This window comes from Lissotriton vulgaris, chromosome 4_1 (genome assembly GCF_964263255.1).
Source record: "Lissotriton vulgaris chromosome 4_1, aLisVul1.2, whole genome shotgun sequence".
NCBI classification, from domain to species: domain Eukaryota; kingdom Metazoa; phylum Chordata; class Amphibia; order Caudata; family Salamandridae; genus Lissotriton; species Lissotriton vulgaris.
The window spans coordinates 225,345,297-225,365,753 of record NC_141691.1 but is presented as its reverse complement, the minus strand read 5'-3'; the positions used below and the strand labels follow the sequence as shown (position 1 = coordinate 225,365,753).

At 45.5% G+C, this 20,457-nt stretch overlaps 1 protein-coding gene across 6 annotated transcripts in view; it reads right to left on the bottom strand.

The window, feature by feature from the left end:
• SEPTIN6 (septin 6) overlaps positions 1-20,457 on the bottom strand; it is a 190,386-nt gene that overhangs the window by 57,589 nt on the left and 112,340 nt on the right. For all 6 annotated transcript variants that reach the window (XM_086918555.1, XM_086918553.1, XM_086918554.1 and 3 more), the window contains exons 4-6: positions 19,112-19,298; positions 18,491-18,652; positions 6,508-6,604 (exon numbers count right to left, since the gene is read on the bottom strand). In XM_086918555.1, coding sequence (XP_086774681.1) covers positions 6,508-6,604; positions 18,491-18,652; positions 19,112-19,298 — 446 coding nt within the window. The remainder of the gene's footprint in view (positions 1-6,507; positions 6,605-18,490; positions 18,653-19,111; positions 19,299-20,457) is intronic.

Here is a 20,457-nt window from a genome sequence, read left to right as displayed (position 1 = left end):
AGGCTACTTTCGCGTCGTGCTAGTTACCAGGAGCAGAAGCTATGGATTTTAATTTAAAATGTTCTAATACTGCATCCTTTCCTGGCTTGCTCCTATACCGGCCCCCGGGTCCAAAAATACTCTTCCTACAGGGTTTACAGATGTTCATGGAATCATGTCTTGACTCCCCAACATTCAGTATATTGGGGGATTTTCATTTCCACTTAGAAGCAGACAAAAACTCAGACAGTCATACTGGTTGATAACTTAGAAGGTTTTGGGCTTACACAACTAGCCTCGGAACCTAAACACAAGGCCCAAAACTCACTTGATGGTATTTTTACCAACAACCCTAATATCTCAGTCGGAAAAATATTTCCAGTAACATGGTCGGATCACAATGCCATCTTCTTCAAACATACCTATAAGGAGAGAGATTGGCTCCTTTAAATCTAGGTCTTGCCATAAAATCAGGAAAGTAGAGTTAACAGAGCTGTTGGATACAAGCCCACCATCTCTAGAGACGAATGTTAATGAGGCAGCTGATAATATGGATGGATGGATCCGATCAGCAATTGATCAGTTAGCCCTGTTAAGATCAAATAAAGGCAAAAAGGGCCTCTGTCCCAAAGTACAATCCAGACCGTAAACCCATAAACATCAGGTGTAGGCACCTAGAGAGTAAACTGCCTTACAAACTTGCCTTAGAGGAGTACAAGTGAGCCATAATAAATGTGAAAAATATTTACTTTACTAGTAAAATCTAGGGTGCAAAAAACTTCAAGAGAACTTTTTAAGATGGTCACAACACTATCCAAACTTAATCAAGAAAATCAATTTGTTGCGGACCAGAGTTTCTGCGAGAAGATGGCAAGCTTCTTCCAGATAAAAATACAACTGATCTACGAAAAATTGGTAGGGAAATGTCCGAGTCCCTGCAGTACTAGTAAGCCGAAGCCAGCTAGCTAAATTAGGCCTGCCACATCAAGTCAGTTGAGCAGGTTTACCCCTCTATCCACAGAGATCTGTTACTAGCAGCAAAATCCGGGTCATCAACACAGACCCTTACTCTCAACACTACTTTAGACAACACCACTTGAGCAAATCAGCCCGAATTATGGCCACTGAGGAAATACGCAGGCAACTGGACAGTGGAGGAAAGGCCATCCTAATCCTACTAGACCTCTCAGCCACATTTGATACCGTGAACCATCAGGTACAGATTCAAAGACTTAAGGCAATGGGAATTTAATGAGATGGCTCTCAGAATTCTGGCCTCATTTCTCGTGGATAGGGAACAAAGGGTGTGCTGGGACAAACATCAATCAGAGAGGTTTTGCTCCCCTGTGGACTTCCCCCAGGGTCAGCTTTGTCCCCAACACTTTTTAACATTTATGTGACACGTCTGGCTAAGCTAACCAGCGGACATGGGTTCTCTTTGGTGTCATACGCTGATGACACCCAATTTGTTATTGCCATCTTTTCAAATGTGGCCACCATTGCTAGGAAATTCAATGGCTGTCTAAAACATCATGGATTGGATGCACCAGAACTATCTCAAGCTAAATTTGGGAAAAACAGAAGTGATGGAGTTTGGGACTGGGGCACCGCTCTGGAACCACTCAGGAAATTGCCCTGTACCCGCAGGAAAAGTCAGGAACTTGGAAAACTTGTTAGACGATCAACCAAGTTTCCTAGGCCAAATTAACCAGCTTACATCAGCTTGCGTCTTCCAGTTAAAAGTCCTGCGAAAAGGTTTTCCTTTCATCCCCCCAGAACTACGGATATCGGTTGTGTCGCTTTGATTCTTTCAAAGATTGACTATTGCAATGCCCTCTTTAAGGGCATTAACAAGCGCCAACTGTCCAAACTACAATCTTTACAAAATGCTGCAGTCGGAAAGCTGTTAAACATTCCAAAGTTCCATAACATTTCTGGCAGCATAAACACCCTTCACTGGCCGCAGGTGCAGCAGCAAATAGAGTTTAAAGCTTTGTGCTTGGTACATAAAGCCCAGCTTGGTGGTGGAGAAGCTGATTTACAGAAATTATTTCAGCAGTACACTACTCGGCGCAATCTTAGGTCGGCTAACAAAGGTCTAGTCCAGCTACCCAAAATATGAAGAGCGTGATGGGGTGGTAGGAGCCTGACATACTGTGCGTCTAGATTATGGAATGAATTACCAGACAATATCAGACTCCAAGCCTCCAGACCACGGTTCAGGAAGTTGCTGAAGGCATGCTATTTATCAGGCAAAAGTAAGGTACTCCTCCTGTACTAAACCAGTGTCCTGCTACAGCGCCAACACGCCTTGCCATTCGTGCGCTCTATAAGCAGAATACTTACTTCACAGTCTAGATTAAATATTGATGTAAAGCTGGTCTCAATTGAGTTGCGATAGACAATTGCTAACCCCCCCATCTCTTGTGCCTGTTCTATCTAGCCTTTCAATATTGAAGCCTCTGGGGATGGCACACTTAATGTCAGGATCAGAGGAGCGGTCTGCCCGGTCTCAATAAGAAAGGTGAGTCTGGGTCATGATGGAACATAAGATTTGCAAATTCATATTTGATTTTAACAAGAGACTGTGATTAAAGTAGCATGCAGAAGTACACATTTATGGCAGTTTGCCTGTTTGATGCCTCACTGGTAGAGGTTGTAGAGTCAGCAGGCGGCGACTGGCCCACTATCTTGGCAGTAGAATTGCACCTTTGACACATGTACCTGTTTGTGATAAAGCACCAATCATGAGAGTGACAATGACTGCGTTTACTGTTATGGCATATGTCCATTAGTTCTTGTGAGAAGTTGGCCTGATATATGATGCTCACTAGTTCCAGTTATCACCTTGTATCAGTCCAAACAACCCTTATGGTGATTGGTTGTAAGTCAACCTTATGGACCAGCTATCCTAATGGTAGCATGGACAAAGCAGTCTTAGGCTAAAAACTTTTGGCATGTGAAGCCAGCTGTTTTACCAAATATAACCTCTTGAATACCAAATGAAAGGACACCACACAGGTAGTTATGAAAATAAACAAGATATTTATTAACTAACATACACCTCTGAACTCTTAATGAGATCAGAGGGCTAAGCACATGACAAGACTCTTAAGAAAAATACGTTAGGTCGCACAAATTACAATGGTGCCCTAGGGGCACGACAAACCATATACTAAGTAAATGGTATAAGGAAATCGATAGGAGGAATGGAGCTGTCCAGAGGCTGTAGGATCACTGGGACTATGCTATCCTAACTTTAGGTAAGTAATAGGAGGCCCACGGAATGCGTGTGCAGAGTGTGAACTCACACGCGAGATGCGTAACAACCTCGATGGATAGTACAGTTCAAGAAAAAGCTGAGTACGGACAATCCTGACTAGTTAGGACTATAACGACTGTGAATCTGGACACTAGGAGAGTCAATCTACCCTTGAGCACCGAAATGCTCTCGTTACCTCACCCACGGGCTGCGGGTGCATAGGTGCGAAGTCGTGTCGGGTTTCTGCGTTTAAGTCTATGGAGCCTGAAAGAAAAGATGCTGCAGGCGACCAGGAGGGAGATGTCCGGTGTGATCCAAGGGTGGATCAAGGAAGCTGAAGACCTGAAAGCAGAGGGGACAAAGTTCAAAGTCACTAGCCAGTGACTGGAGTGGAACCAGGAAGGAACCAGAGGCTGTTGTCACGATCAGGTGAAGAGTGGGCGCTTGACTCTGCAGCTACGTGGACCAGGTGGTGTCTTCGACGACCAGGATGGAGGCACGAGCTGTCCCACGCAGGCTCTCGCTATCGGCGGTGTTGGATCCGGATTCGGCGTCAACAAGCCTTGGCAAAGTCAACCCACGCGGTGAGTGGAATCGGCGTCTGGTGCGGACCAGGAGGGTCCGGGGTGCTTCTCCTTTGCAGGGAAGCAGGGGCCAGTCTGGAGCAACCAGACCAGCGGTGTGGATTTCAAGGTTCGTCGTCTAGGAGGCCACTAGCCTGCCGGCAAGTGACCAGACAACGCGTCAAGCAGCAATCAAGCAAAAGGGCCCCAGCAAATCTCGTGGATGCTGGAGGGCTGATCTTCTGTGCAGGAGCTGCTCGGGGCTGGGGCTTCTCAATCCCCAAAGCACTTCGCTTCCAGCACGACTTCTGAGGTATCCTCGATGAAGTGCAGTTTCTTCAAGATGGCCGGTACCACGTGTCTCGTCGCACCCTCGGATCTCGGCTGTGCTGCAGATGCAGGTAGAGGTCGGAGAGGTCTGGGAATCAGAGTCTCGTCGGGCTCTGAAGTCTGGATCCTCGAGGGAAGACGACAAAGTGAAGCCGCTGGACGCTTGATGGTGCCTGCTTGTGCAGGGTGGACACTCCTTGCCCACAAGGGAGATTTCTTCAGTCTTCTGTGGAGCAGAACGTCGAAGTCCAGAGTTTCTTCTTGTAAAATCAATTCAGGATAATCTAACTTGGAATGGGACCAGCTCCTACCTTTATTCTGCTAAAGGGGGCTGTACTATCACTAGGTCCCTCCTATGGGTGGGACCAGGAAGGGGGTGGTTACACCCCCTATACTTTGTCAGGTTTCGCGCCAGAGCTGGGGCTGGAGTGCCCCAGCAACTGGTTTGAACCGGTGTATGCACAGAGGCACCTTGTGTGCCCCAAGGCATGTCTCATTCCTTTCAGGCCTGTCCTACCTAATACACAAAATCCTGTCTGGGGTGGTGCTAGCACCTCCCAAGGCAGGAAACCCTTTGTCCAAGCCTCCCTCGCTGGAAGGACTCCCAGCAGCAGGAGGTCAGACTTGTGTGGCAGCAACCATTTTGTGATGCTGAGGCTCGAGTTAACTTTAACCGGGGTTCACAGTTACATACATGTCGTGTCCCTCTAAAAGGGTGGAATACTACCCCCTCGCCAATTCTGTGGAATACTACCCCCGTCGCCAGAATTGGCGAGGGGGTAGTATTCCAAATCGTATGACACCTTACTCGACATGTTTTGATAATGCTATGCCAAAGTTAGCAATAACCGAGAGGTTATAATGCACTTAAGAGTATATGGTATAGCGTTATCATGGAAACAGCTAAAGGACTTGGTTCCGAAAGCTGCAGACAGGCTCAGCTCATGCCAGAGCACCATCTCACATAATTCCAAGCACTCTGCCTCCAGGATTGTTAAGGCCTGCCATAGGAGTGACTTATAGGAGTATATGTGTCCATTTTAGGTTTAGATATAGGTATACTATATCTACAGCAAAGGGTGATTACACCACCTTGCCCCAGCTGATGATCAGCCAGTTGTGTCAGATTTGGAGGGCCAGCCAGGGGTGGCATAATACATGCAGCAGCCCCTGGTAGGCCTTGGGTTCACTTATGCCCTGGGTACCTATGGTACACTGTACAAGGACTTACAAGAGTGACCCAATACCAATTGGTAAATGCACCTAAAGTACATAGATGTCAATTTAGAGAGAGAACAGCTAGGCTGTGGGTCTGATTAGCAGGCCCACAGCCAGGGAAAGTCGTAAACCAGTGAAGCAAAAAGCAAAAATCTGGGGTGACCATATGATTGCAGACCCTACTCTCCTACAGTTCTTTCCTAGAATAGCTGGCCGTTTGAGCAGAGGTTCTGGCGCCAGGCACAGACGGGCTTGCCTTAGTGCGCCCGCTGTCCGCATCCGCTATGCGCCCGGTCCCTCCCAGTCATTTATTGGCACTGGTGCTGTGCCACATCTCCATTACAGGATACTTTAGAAGGCATCTGGGCTGAATAATTCATCCTATATCGACAGAACGCTTTCTGATCAGATTGGTAGGGAAGCTCAGGTACCATGCCTGGTATTGTATCAGTATTAGACAAACTGTCTCTGGCTTTGCAGAATCAGGTTGTTTCATCAGAAGCCTTGGGTACTAAACTCTTCTTCTGTTGCAGATTGTTTATCAAGAACCACCCTGTTTTCTGTAGGCAGAATGAGTGGGGGAATGACTGAAGGCTACAACCCCTGGTGTTGAATATTGGCTTTGGGGAATAACTATTACCATCAACAGCCTAATACAAGTATATTTATTTTGCATCTGATGCACAATGTGTTGAAAGTGAAAGGTGCAAATTGAAGATTACTAGGTATGCCGGGAACCCTCTAGAGAGGTTTGTTATTTACTAGTTAAGAAAGCACAGATGACAACGATATATCTACATATGCGGATTTGTTGCAGATTTGCTTTGTTTTTTATTTGTAATATGTGAACTGAAAAATAAAGTTAAAAAAAAGAAAGCACAGATGAGATGTAGGGCAAGAAAATAGAAGAAAATGCTCCCAAAAACTGTAAATATTTAACACAATCTTTATCATATATATTCAGAAGTCTTAAAACTTCAGCAGTGATCATACCATAACAAACAAAAACTAAATGACCAAGCTATCCCAGTCACAGAGACACAAGGTAGCCAATGTTTATATATTTGTAGTTACATGTGTAATGACATGGCGTGGACTCCTTGTAGACTGATGGCATCAATGAGCCCACCGAAAGCAAGTACAGATTGGGCCTACCTTGAACGGTTCCCCATGGATACTGGCGGGCCTTCATCATTTTATTGCCTATTTTCAATTCTTCTGTACTCCCAACGACGGCAAAGGGCAAATGAGCCTAAAAGGAGGCAACAAAATACATGGCATTGTCATTTAAGCACTCAGTGGAAAAACAAGGTTATGGATACGAAGCAGTTTTTTTTTGTTTAATTCTCATGAAAAGAGAAAGATTTATACACCTCCCAAACTTTGCTCCTTCACAAAAATTTAAATCCTACATGTTTGGCGCGAAAAACATCATGAAAACTTAAAAATGTGCGATTTCATTGATCTGTACACTTGCTAATGAAAATAAATATATATTGTTGGACTGGCTGCATGGAGCTCTATTCTTTAGTAATCTACAAGGAATATGCACAAACATTTTAGGAATAATTTTTAAAAAGAAGCAACGGATTCGGAATTTGAAATACAAAAAAATAGGTTATATAGAAACGTATCCAAATGTCTGCAAAACACAAGTGTGGAATACCCACTGGACATTTTCCAATCACTCACAAAAGTCTATAACCTTAGCGATACCTGCACTCATAAAATTATGCAGGTGAATAACCAGAAATATTTTTAGGTCCTCATCATGAAGGTACACATTGTGTTTCAATACAGAACGTCTAATGCAGAGAATAGTGGGACCAATTTTATGTACAAGACATTCCAAGGCGATGCTGCTAGCAGCCTTCGTGTGGGTTTGTGGCCGGGCTACCTTGTAACAGGCTGTAAACTGCACGAATGCCCTGGTGGTTAAGGGCTAAGTTCTCGCCAAATATGCAAACTGATCATGAACTTAGCTTCCCTCGATGGGACAGCGAGACCGCTTAGACCAAAAACAAGCTTTATGTGCACCATGCGTGTGATCAGACATCTCATTTCCAGTTTCCTCATTTGTTTTAACTCCCCTCTTCCCAGATCCTGGTGTTTCACGGTTTTGGGCTCTCTGATCCATAGTCTGCTCTCCGCTGGAGCGTGAACAGGAAGCCCACAATTAGCAATGTTAAATAAAGCTGACATGAAGAGCCCCCGAAGCACCAAACAAGTGCAGGTCTCAATGGGTCTTCTGTTCGCCTCTTGGACATCAACGTTTCCATGGCGACGGCGATGACGCAGCGCTGTCTGTCAGCCTCAGGTCTCCTGGGAAGGGTGAAGTGAAAGCATTCGGTGCCCAGGCAAGGAGACTCCGTGCGTCGGGCACACAGCGGGTTTACTTTAGGCAAAGGATGCCTTTAAAGAATAATCCACTGTCTACAGCGCTAATTATGGGAACTATGCTGCAAGTAATTAGAGAAGAGATTGTTTCCCTTAAAGTAATCCTTTGCTAAGCACCAATTCTCAGGATGTACACATTCAATCCCTCTACCTCATACCATTTTTTTCTTCAAAAAAGTGCCCTAAAAGAACGTGCTATTTTCTAAACAATTGCAACATGATAGGTCTACAAAGATAAAAAAGCACACACAACTACTCCAAATGTATATTTTTTGTTGAGAATAACAGACAGTACCAATTGCGTGGCTGCGAAAGTCTGGCTTGTTGGCTTACCAAGAAGTTACAATGAAGAGAGTTCACTTTAAATTGCTCACGCACGCCTACAAAGCCCTCACAACATTGGACCAGAATACCTGAACAACCACCTGACCTTCCTCCAGACACCTGCAGTCTGCCTGCCTGGCCCTCGCCACCATCCCCCGCATCCATTGTACTCGAGCCGAGCCGGAGGACGCGCCTTCTCCCACCTCGCTGCCAAGGCCTGTGACGACCGCCCCATCCACTCACAAGCTCCTCCTCCATCACCAAATTCAGGAGCAGTCCCAAGAACCGGCTAATCGAATAGCCCCTCCCCACGCAAACCTGGATACCCCCTCGGGTGATTAGCACACTTTTACAAATACTGATGGATTGGTTAATTAAAGTCCACCCATTGATTCCCATTGGTTGCTTTTATTGTCATTCATTTACTTATTTTTTACTCAAACGTTTGCCATGTCAATCTTGTGTAGGTCCCTCTCCAGATCTTAGCCTCTTTAATGGAGTCCTTTCACTATTCACTTATAGAGAACTTCTTTTAGAGTCCATGTGTCCTCTAGCCATCTCCCTGGTGTACTCGTCTCCTCCCATGCTCCCTCTTGCTGTGTCTCATTCATGTACTTCCGTCTCTCCCCCACGACGCTCCATGTTGGTCTTACCCCATGTAATTCTCCCTTCGTCCCAGAATTCTCTCCCATGTGCACGTCTCCTTCTCCTTAGTGATCCCTCACTTGTTTGTTTCTTTCCCTCCACGCCATCCTATTTTTTTTCTCCTTTTTTGAACTACCTTTTTTGGGAGGTCCAGGCATTAACTAGCTGTTACACCTTCTGCTTTATAAATAAAAGCCCTTTCACACTACTTCATTTGCATATTTTATTTATCGATCCATCTAGGATTGGAAAACAAAAACATTTTAAAAAAGGAGCACTCGTAATGACTTATGCAGACACCTAAAAAAAATTATGCTCCAAGTCATCGTATTTTTTCCCTTTTTGCTCAAGATGTACAGGATATTCATTTCTGGCAATGCTGTACAGCATGAACTAAAGGCATTGGGACAACACATAGGGGCAGATTTACAAGCCCCTTGCGCCTCTTGTGCGCCGCTGTTGAGTCACTTTTGTGTCGCAGTGGCGGCGCAAAAGATGCGCCATGGTGCGGGCTATTTACAACGTGACGCATCTGGGTGATGCGTCACGTTGTAAAGCCCTGCGCCGTAAGGAGGCGTTCCGGTGCAGGGGGGGGGCGTTCCGGCGCAGGAAGGCCTCCTAAAAGTGGCTGAGTGAAATATACAAGATTTCACTCAGTCACTTTTAGGCCAATGCTATGTCAAAACCCTGCGCCTGCTTGAAGCAGGCGTAAAGCTTGATGCAGCATTAGTAGAATGGGCCCCCCAGAGCATTGGAGGAGCTGGCCCGCGCATGTGACGCAACTCCAGCAATGCGACACCTTTACGGCACAGATGCGTGACGCATCTGTGCCGTTTTGGCCCCATGGTGCGCCGCATTGTAAATGCAGCGAATCTTGGGTGGCGGAGGCATGGCACACAATTACTGGCGCATCCCTTCTAAATTTGCAGGGATGCGCAAGTAATTGTAAATATGCCCCATAGTTTTCAAACCCAAGACCTATTTGGCTTTGCCAGAGATTGTTTAACTTGACTAATATTCTTGGTTTTACTGTTGCTGCCTACTAGCACCTATTACCGAACATTGTGAGTAAATCATCAGCGCAGTTAGATCAAAATACACTTCTAAAAAGTAGATATTTTGAATGTAACAAGGGCTTGTTTGCAAGTTTCCAAGTTCTCGACTAAAAACGTGACTAAATTCCAGGAAGAGTGAAAATGAACTGATAAAAAGAGCTTGATGTTGAAATCTGTAACTTTTCATGAAGAATTGTCTATGGTAGATATCGCTACATTCTCCAGGGTCCTCTCGACACATTCAAACATAGCCAACTTTGAAAGCTTGTTGGTAAACGCAGCACCCAGAGCCACCAACTCAGAAGTAATTCACAGTATTGTTTCCAAGTGTACATGCCACCGGAAACTCGCTATTGGAAAATAAAATTGATACGACAGGATATTAACAGGAAGTAGACGTTTACAATTGTGTACAAAAATCAAAATTTGAGGACAGTTAAAAGTCTTACCTCCCAAAAAAACAGTACCCAAAACATGTAATACTAGGACGTGGGTTAAAAAAAAAAAAAAAAAAAAAAAAAATGATCTTTCAATACCACCGCTAAAATCCGTGAAAAATCAAGTTATCGTAATTAATGTCCTCTCAGCCATCATTCTCATGCTTTCCCTGATACAAAGGTTCTTAAAATGTGGAGAGAAGAGAGAAATATGCCAAAAGCACTTGGACTCAGTATACATTAAACAGTATCTGTTTTAGTTCCAAGAAAGCCGGACCTCGAGTAAATCTATAGTCCATTAAGACTTTTTGAAAAGCAGCGACCCAGAGGAGCTCAAGGAGGTGTATTTATTTTGGGGGGGGGGGGGGGGGGGGGGGGGGGGGGTGAAGGGGGGTTTGCAAATAAAAATTTCTTAACCGGATTCCAGTGTGCTCGCCTTTTTCTACTTGGATAAGTGGAAAGTGTCGTGTGATATATATATATATATATATATATATATATATATATATCCTATATATTCAGTAAGTCTTTACATTCAAGACCTGGAACACTTCAAAATTCGCTGCCTACTCTTCTTTATTTCTAACCTTTCACAAATTGTACACCAGGTGCGTGGTTGGGCATCAAAAAGGAGTGAGGAAAAACCAAAACCGTTCGCTTTGACAGGTCTCCCACAGAAATGTGTCAAGTAGGATGTTAAAATGCTTAGGGCCAGGTGGTAGCCTACATAACTGACTTTCCAGATCACATGACTGTCAATCAGACACAGACCCACCTCCTTCACCACAGACTGCTTCCTGTAGAGTACTAGGTGTACTCGTAACTTCCGGAAGAGTACACAGACTTTTTTCTTCACGAAACAAAACTATACTTTACCTCGCGGACACGCAGCTCAAGCCTGCTCGTCACACCACCCACACTATTAGGACAAAGGATTAGGAGCCCATGTGATCTGCAATCTGCAAAATACCAGGACCAGTAAACATTAGCCTGGTCATCTACAGAAAGATGCCCTTTACATGATTGGATTTTTATTTTTTACAGCTTTTGAGCTTTACACTAAAGCGCAGCTCTGACTGGTTCAGGGTTTACACTCAGTTCTATGTAGAATATCCTCAGTGAGCCAGCCACTGTAGCAGTCCTGCCAAGTATCACGCATCAGGCATGACACGGACGCATTTCAGTGTGGTGCTCCGCATCACCGCACTGAAATGCATTGTCACGCATAATGCATAGTCTCGGCCCTGCCATTGAAGCACTGCAAACTGTGTGTGTGTGCCAGTAGTGAGTGCACTGCTCTGGCCTGCGCAGATCCTGCACGCTTAGGGTGCTCCCAGTCAGTGTGTTGATACAATGTATAGCCAACATTCCAATTCTGTGGCACTGAGCGGCTCAGAGTTCAGGCAGCCTGACGTCATGGCCCTGCCACCGGGGAGAGCCAAACTACTACAAAGACAGCTTGGGCCAGACTACTTCAATCAGGTTGTGAGACAACTTTATGGCGCAGCAAGGGGGACGTGATGTCACATCCTGCTGCTGCCCGAGCACGCAGCCGTGTTCCGAATAAGTAGCATTTTGTAAAGTCGGTCCGCTGCAAATAATTAATTAAGGTGCTTGGCTGGTTCGCAGAGCACTGCTTTTCGCACCGGCCGGCCCGCCCGCGCTATTTAACTAAATTTAAACTATGGCCGCGCTGCTACACCGCCATCAAAATATAATTTCCGAGCCCGGCCGCCAAGGGTGAGATTGCTGCAACCAGTGACGACCGGTCGTCACCGTCAGAGATAACAGTCACTGACCAGGTTGCAGCAGCAGCCAGGATTCACAGGAAAGCTGGCCGGGGGCAGGCTTCAGCCTGGACCTCTAAGGCGGATTCATTGCCACGGCGCTCGGGGCCAGTCAACCTGCACAGAGTCGCCGAGGTTCCAGTAATGCTGCCTGGGGCTTAGGCTGAAAGATTCAAAAGAGAAGCACAGTGAGTATAAACACCAGTCACTTCAAGTGTTTGCCAGTCACAGTATGCAATTAGAAACAATTAAAATTAAATGTAATGGGGTGCACGATCAGTCGGGCACTATGGAAGTTCCAACCAACAACGCTTTCTGGGAAACATAAGCCGCAAGCCATATTACAGACCCCATAACTCACTTGTCTCTGACCTTTGGCCAGTCCCCTAAAGATACACCTTGCTCTGAATTGTAGCCCTATTAACCAATAGGGCCGGTCTCCTTCCTACCCGTAGAATGTCTTTTGATCCGAAGTTTGTCCAGTTTACAGGGTGGCAGCCTCATAAGATGAGACAGCTGTTAATTAGACAGCAGTTGCACGAGTTATGAGACTTTCTTGATTCATGAGATGGGGTTATTGACTGAGGAGGTGATGGTACTTTGAAGAGGCAGTCTCATTAAATGGGTGTAATTTCTAAAATGTAGGTTTCCCTTGTTTTAATTGCTTGATTTTGCTCAAGAGAAAGTGTCCCTCATAGTCGTTGAATGTTACTCATAATTACACTGAAATTATGTAAATGTCACACGTAAGCAATCTGAAACCTTGGTAGCTATGCTGTAGTCAATCTGGACACCACAGGGCCCTGCATACTACTCTTAGGCCAATGGCTCATCTCCTCTTGATTGGTCTGCCAGATTTCTATGCTCCCCCCAGGTCGGACCAAAGTCTGATATCCTGCATGACAGCGTCGGATATCCTGCGTGAATTATTACCTAATGAGATGTGAAAAGACAGGTAAAAAAACCTGCATGAGGGACCCCTCGTGAGACAAGCCTGCCCAGGAGTTTTGATATCCCAAAAGCCCAACTGGCATGGGGACTAAAGAATCGAGAACTAACATTTGGGTCATGGAGCTACTGTTACCAGCTCATGAGTGTGCACCACTGCAGACCCATCGTGTACCTATAAATTGGGCCAGTTGCCCATTTCACAATTCCAGAAGAACCAGGAGCTCCCGACCTCACATCCCAGAGTGATTTTTGGCTAGGTTGATTCAAGGACAGCATCCTGGTTCGAGAATCATCTGAACGCACTTCTAGTCCAATAAGCTACCAAAATATTGCTATTTTATGTTGTGCTGTATCACATTACTCAGCCCAATTCCCAGTGCGAAGTGGTGAAGCAATTGTACCAAGCAGTTTGCCCTGTGAGAGTTCCACATATTTGGAAATGTCAACCGTAACTTGTAGATTACAAAATATGGGCTTCTAAAAATGGGTACCCTTGGAGGCTGGTCCACTCCTACAGATATATAAGCCGCACGCGCAACTGAACATGGTATCTAGTGGGCTGAGCTTCTAGCATTGAAAAACTACGTAAAACATTATTTGACATATTACAAGACATTGTTTTCGGAGGGGTGGTCATAGATGCCACAACTAATCACTACAGAGAACAGGAGGGCAAGGTGGGCAGTAAATACACTGACTGGGAGGCATTCAATGTGGTCCTTATAGGTGCATGCTTGAAGTATTCATGGGGGTTACAGCGTTCCACCAAGACGAAGCCACCCAAGAGGAGTAGATGTGGACAATGGAATAGGTAATCAGACAACAGTGACTGAATAACCTGCCTGAATGGAGACTGAAGTATGGGGAGGCTCTACAGATTGCAGTGTCTGGTGAACACACATCTTGCAGGTGAGAGTAGACGCCTCTTGACAAAGAGAGCCAGAGCTTTACCGTGATGACCCAGAGGGGGAGGACAGAGTACTACACCACACACAGGCAGATCTCAATAGTATAATCACTGATTACCATACTACCTTGTAAGCAGCACCATCAGACCTGCACAGAATATGTACTAGACTTTGTATGTGCTTCCAGTCTCCCCACATAGACTGATGAAGAGAAGAAATAGAGGCACCCGTTACTGTGCAGGAGTCTGACGCACTTTAACACGGATAGCAGTCAATAAAAACTTTTGAGTTTGATGGCTTCCAGCCAAACTATACAAGACGCTTAGTGACATATTAGCACCTAAACTAATTTATATTTATGACTCAGCCTGGGAGGTGGGTAAACTCGCTTCAACATGAAGGGACTATAGAAGTAGTTGCAAAACCAGACAGAGATGAATTAGATTGCACCTTATACATGTTCATCTATGATCAATTGCATTATTAGATCATGAACAAGATCTACGCAAACAGGGTTGCCGGTACTCCATATTTTCTGACAAGAAAGGCTGTATTCCGGGGAGCATCCCATCACCCAACTTGAGAAGACTGTTGCACCTAATGGCAACCGTACCAGAGGCAGTGCGAGCCACATCAGTGCCATCATAAGACCAAATATAAGACAATTACTCGCTGCACGGTAAACTAGTTTAAAATCGTGCCTGTGTTAGTCTTATATACTCTCCTATACTTTTATGAGGACATCTGCCCTTAATTAATCCAGCCACTTTTTAAATAAAATATGGAAGTTGTTTTATATTTGTTCAAGGTTTACTGTAACACTGAAAAGGATTGCTAATGTTCACTACTCTAGGAGGCCAGGAAGCCATAGGGCTCAGGGTTGTACCTTGCATATTTCCTAATAGCCTAATCTCGCTTCCAAACCGGAAAAGTGAAAGTGGGATTTTCCAGGGGATAACTAGGATTGCAGTGTATCTATGAATTATATCTTCCAGCCAAGGCTGTTCAGCAATTCTTCAGGGAAGAAACAACCACAAATACATGAGATACGTTTTTGCAGAGAGTAAAAAGTTTATGTCACATGATTTTACTTCATTGAATTGTATTAAGAGAAAACATATGTACTGACCGGATTTCGTTTTAGCTGCATGCTTCAACTGACCATTGTCTAGCTAGACAGAGCTGTGTTCAGCTGAAATGGCAACTGTCTTTTGATCTTTTGCTGTGCTGCTTGCATTAAAAGCTAGGTGGACTCAAGGATTCTCGACACGTTGTGTTTTATTTTCAACACTGAGGAGGACTGTTAGACTTGACACCATTGGCGCGGGTCTACCTTCCATTTTTGCTGTTCCCTCATGTATTTTTGCTGGTGTTGTATGCTTTGGGCACTGTGCCACTGCTATCCAGTGCCACAGTGCAAGTGCTCCCTATTGTAAATTGATGTACTAATCAGTGGTTCCATGTTTGGCTATTTGGTTTACTTGTCAGACCCTAGTCTAGTGCACTGAGTGTGCCCAGGGCGTGTAAATCCAAATGCTGCTGGTGGGCCTGAAGCACTGGTTGTGCCACCCACAGAAGCAGCCTTGTAAAATGTTTCTAAGGTCTGCCATTGCAGAGCCTGCGTGCAGTCTGGTACTGTCATGCTGACTGTTGACTGGGCAAGTTCACCCACTTGCCAGTCCCTAAACCTTCCCTTTTCTTCATATCAGTCACCCCTATGGTAGGCCCAAGGGCAGGGTGCATTGTAAGTATAAGGTAGGACAAGCCCTGGTGTGTGTGGCATGTCCTAGTAGTGAATTACAGCCATTTTCGTTTTTCACTATTGCAAGGCTACCTGTTCTCCAAAGGCCAGAATGGGCTGTCAGAGTCATTACATTTTATAATCCTAACTGTGTCAGAGCACATGGTAGAAATTCTAGTTTAGTATGCCTGAACTCAGAATAATAAAATACATCTTTTAGTAAAGTTTATTTTAATATTCTGTGTTTGCAAATATCACTTTTAGAAAGTAGGTATTTGCTTGTCTAACCATTCAAACCTGCCTCTGCTAGGTTGTGTATTCCTATGTCTGGTTTTGAGAGTGACAGGGCTGGGGAATTCCAGGAGACAGGCTGAGTCACTCAGTGGTGACTAGAGAGACCTGCATCTAGATGGTAGGGAGGAGTTGCACCTGGACTTTGAATAGGGCTGTGCCTGCCTTCCGCAATGCTGGCTCCACCCCCTGGGGAGCAGCTGATGTCTCTGCCCTGCACACTGAAAGAAGAGAAGGAGTCCTGTAAACACAGTGCTCCAGGACTGTACTTGCCTTCCACAATGCTGGTTCCACCTCCTGTGGGGCGTCTGATGTTTCTGCCCAGCACTGTGAAAGGAAAAGAGAAGTCTGGTAAACAGAGTGCTTCAGAACTGGTTTGGACTGGGCAAAGGCCCCTCTCCCCTCAGACAACAAAAGATTTTGGGGTATAAATATTGGGACCCTGATCCCATGAGATTAGATCACTTTGGACTACAAGAAGAAACCTTTACTGAGGAGAAGAACCTGAAGAAAATGAGGAGAGATTATTCCCAAGCTGAAGTGCCACTTGGGGGATTGACCTGCAGTGGTTGCCTTACTGCCAAAGGAAGGAGAAAGGAACTTTGTGTACTTTGCTTTCAACTTGTGAAGGATCTCCAAGGGCTTGGAAAAGAGTTTGCCTCCTGCTGAAGTCTCAGGGACAACAGACTTCACCCCCAGCTCCCCAGAGTTCTTGTGGAAGGGCATGCTGCTGTTTTGGGCCTTCTGAGGAACTGCATGTCGCAAGGAGCTGGAAGTGCGACTCAACGAGGAGAAGCGCGTCGCCGTCGCTGTGCCTGCCATCGCAACTCCGAAGGAGGGTGACGCCGCTGGAACTGTCGCACTGCACCGCATCGGAGAGAAGAGTGCCGCAATGAAGAGGAAGCGTGTCGCCGTCGCTGCTGCTGCCGTCGCAACTCCGAAGAAGGGTGTCGCCGCTGTAGTTGTCGCACTGCACCGCATCAGGAGAAGAATCTCGCAACTAGGTCTGAGCGTGTCGCTGTCGCTGTGCCTGCCGTCACAACTCTGAAGCAGGAGGGTGTCGCCACTGGAACTGTCGCATTGCACCGCATCCCCGAGAAGCGCGCCGCCGTTCGAGCTGCTGCCGTCGCATCTTGGATATCGCCGGTGTAGTTGTCGCATTGAGCGGAAGCTTCACGCATCGTGGACAAAAGCGTCGTGGATGGAGCTGTTGCCGTCGCATCGTAAGGGTGTCGCCACTGCAGTCCACGCATCGAACCGAGGACTTCTCGCATCCCCGAGAAGCGTGCTGCAGCTGGAAGAATCTTCACGTCTTTATTTCTTTGCACCCGACTGCCGCATTTCCCATCGCTGCAACATTGCTTGTCGTGGAAGCGCAACGCAATTTAAGGTACATTGACGCACAGTGTCGCATCTAAGAACTGAACTGAACTAAGCTTAATTCTACCATCGTAAAGTAATCATAGTGTGTATTTTTGTTGTTTATGGTCTTGTGGTAACTCTATATAAAGTCTACTTATTTTGGATATAAAACCTGTGTGGTGTCCATTTGTAGTGTTGTCACTGGGTTACTGTGTGTGTGGTCACAACTGCTTAACTTACATCGCCTCTAAAATAAGCCTTAATTGCTCGAGCCACGCAGCCTAGAGGGTGAGCAGGGGTTATTTTAGGAGTGTAATCCCCTTGTCCTGACTAGAGGAGAGGTCCCTACTTGTCACAAGTACCTACCTGTGCCAACTAGAGACCCACCAATCTAACAAGGACAGCGACTGCTTTGTGATGATCAATGATGTTCAGGAATACGGTGATGTCAGAAGGGTTTCTCTACCTAGAATTATAATGTTCCCTCTACTATTATGCCTCTTTGTGATCCCGATGGTTGTTAACATAAGATTTCGCAGACCGCAAAATACTATTGGAAGTGCTGCCTAAAGAGGAATGACATAGAGAACAGTTGCCCCGGGAACTCCCACTTTGGTGTCTGCCTAGGTATCAGGACTACACTGGACAGACAAGAATGTGTGAAGGATCAACCTGAACCAGGTAAGGGGCATATATTCACCGCCCATGAGGTTAGGGAGGAATTTAGGAATCACCAGGGCCAATTTCTGGCTTATATTGGGGTAGGGCGAGCAATGGTAGAGGCAACCTGACAATGAGGGCAATTGGACTGGCCTGCAGTACATTTTTTGCAAGATGCAATTTTTATGGTTAGATGTTTCGGAAATTAGATATTGATAGCTTATACTCTGGAGTCTTAAGTTCTGCAAAACATTTTTATGCAATCTAGGTTTTCATATGCGGTCACGGAAGAAGATAGCGTTTTGACAGTAGGTGCTCTCCGAATATGAAAAGAATAAAGAAAAGCAAAACAGCTGTGTCACATGCAGTCTTGGTCTTCAGGTCTCAATTTGTCTGTGTGCCAAAGTTACATCATATTAATGTCAAAGAAACATTTTTATTCCATTCACGTGAACCCTGATGCCTGCTTGTAGAAAACTCAGTGGCAAAGATGTGGAACCTAGATAGCACTAAATACTCCAAGCTTAAATTTAAAAATAGAATGATGGTACTTTAAAAGAGCTAAGTTGCTATTGCTTACATTCATGGTTCCATTGATTTCCGCCACGGTTTCATCATCTGTGGGAAACTGGTAGATTTGTACGCCGTTGCTGACAAGTTCACTTGTGATTTTTATTTTGAATTTCGTGAGTTCACTTTTGGAAATAGCATCCGATTTGGCAATAATTGGAATTATATTAACCTAAAAAATTAATAAAATATAAAACCAGACAGGTTAAATATCTACATTCAAATTGGTTTTCCAGTTTATAGAAGTAACACGATTCAACGCCAATAACTAATTTTAATATAGCACTTCTTTTGGTGCTTGTAACTACCACGTGCTTCAAGTATTATTACCCAATTGTGTGGTATTCAATTCACCAAGCTTGGAACAATAGAGGGCTGAGTTGACTTTTTTGGTATTGGAACGGTTTACACAGGTCAGCAGCAAGCGGTCAACTCACTGACCCATTTAGTCAACTTATGAAGGTTTATACAACACAACAGGTAAAAAATTAAACAGCAATTTAAGGCTCCTGTTAAAACGGTCATCCCCAAAATCTCTCCATTACACCATACCTGTGTTAAAAGAAGCAGGGGCTCTTAGAACATGGCAAATTATTCAATATTCACCTAAAGTCAACGTAGTTGTCTCTACCTTACTATCAAGCTTCTTCATCGTCACTAGATCCAGAGACTTTAGCGAGTGTCCTGTAGGCGCGATGAAGTACAAGCAGGCATGGATCCGGGAATCGTGGTAATTGTGCAAGACCCGCTTGATCTTCAACTCTTCCTGCAGATAGGACTCAAACTGGGCATCTATGAACTCAACGATGGGCTTATAGCTTAGAGAGAAGAAAAACAGATGAAGTATTATTTCTTACAATTTTGAATACTTACCTGGAAAACTATCATGAAATGGAAGGATTCCCATGCAATATATGCTCATGATAAGAACATTCCTAACCAGTAACAACTTGTTCAGTTAGCGAAACTGCGGTGAGAATGGCAACCTTTGGGGAGTGAGTAAGCATTAACATAGTGATGAAAAATAAAGGCCACAAGGAACTCTCTCAGGACACATGGACACTAAGGGCCCTGCCCCCTATGTGATAAGGGGAGGTGTTTGGACTAAGTCCACTTCCTGTTGCTTGGGAGCTTGCAGAAACAGTGGCCATGTCCACTAACGAGAATGACTGATGGTTCTAGTCCTGATGCTGAAGGAGTTGAACACTAAGGGCCTAATTAGGAGTTTGGTGATCCATGGGACGCCAAACCCGCAGTGGCAGTTGGGGACCGCTGCACAAGTGATCTGACCGCTGTATTATGAGCACGATGGTTGGACCTATAGAAAACCGCCGTAATCACCAGTGATCTGGGATCCCTGGCTGTGATGCAGCAGTCTTGAGGGCGCCATATGCTTGGTGGTGCCGCTGCGGCAGCGCAGGTATATTGAAAGTTTCCTCACCACCAGCGGTCTCATGGCGGTTCTCATGCCATGAAACTGCTGGTGGTGAGGAAATTAAGGAGGTGCTACAGGGTCCCCACTTGCCCCTCTGCATGGGGGTGCATGCAGGGGGGCTTATGTTGGGCCACCCCGAGTGCAGGCACCCCTGTTCCTGCATGGCATGGACTGCACAGTCCATGCCGTGCAGAAGCGTGCACTGGCAGACCCGCGGCGGTGCAGTTCTAAGCCTCAAATATGAGCCTTTGTACTGCGCCGCCGTGGGACCACCAAGCCACCCGCTAGACCACTAAATTTCTTGTAATGGGGCGGGTCGCAGGCCTGTTTAGCAGTGTGGGAGTGGGGCGGTGGCGTGGCTGCCCGCTCCCACACAGCCAAATTCATAATCAGGTCCCAAGAAAACAATGCTACCCTCCCAGATCTGAACACGTGACCTTAACGTTATACACAGAGAAAATGAATAGAAAGGTTTTTGTGCAGATAAGTGAAACTTGCATAATTAAAACAAATTAAATAAATTTGCCTCTGAAGTCAGGTAA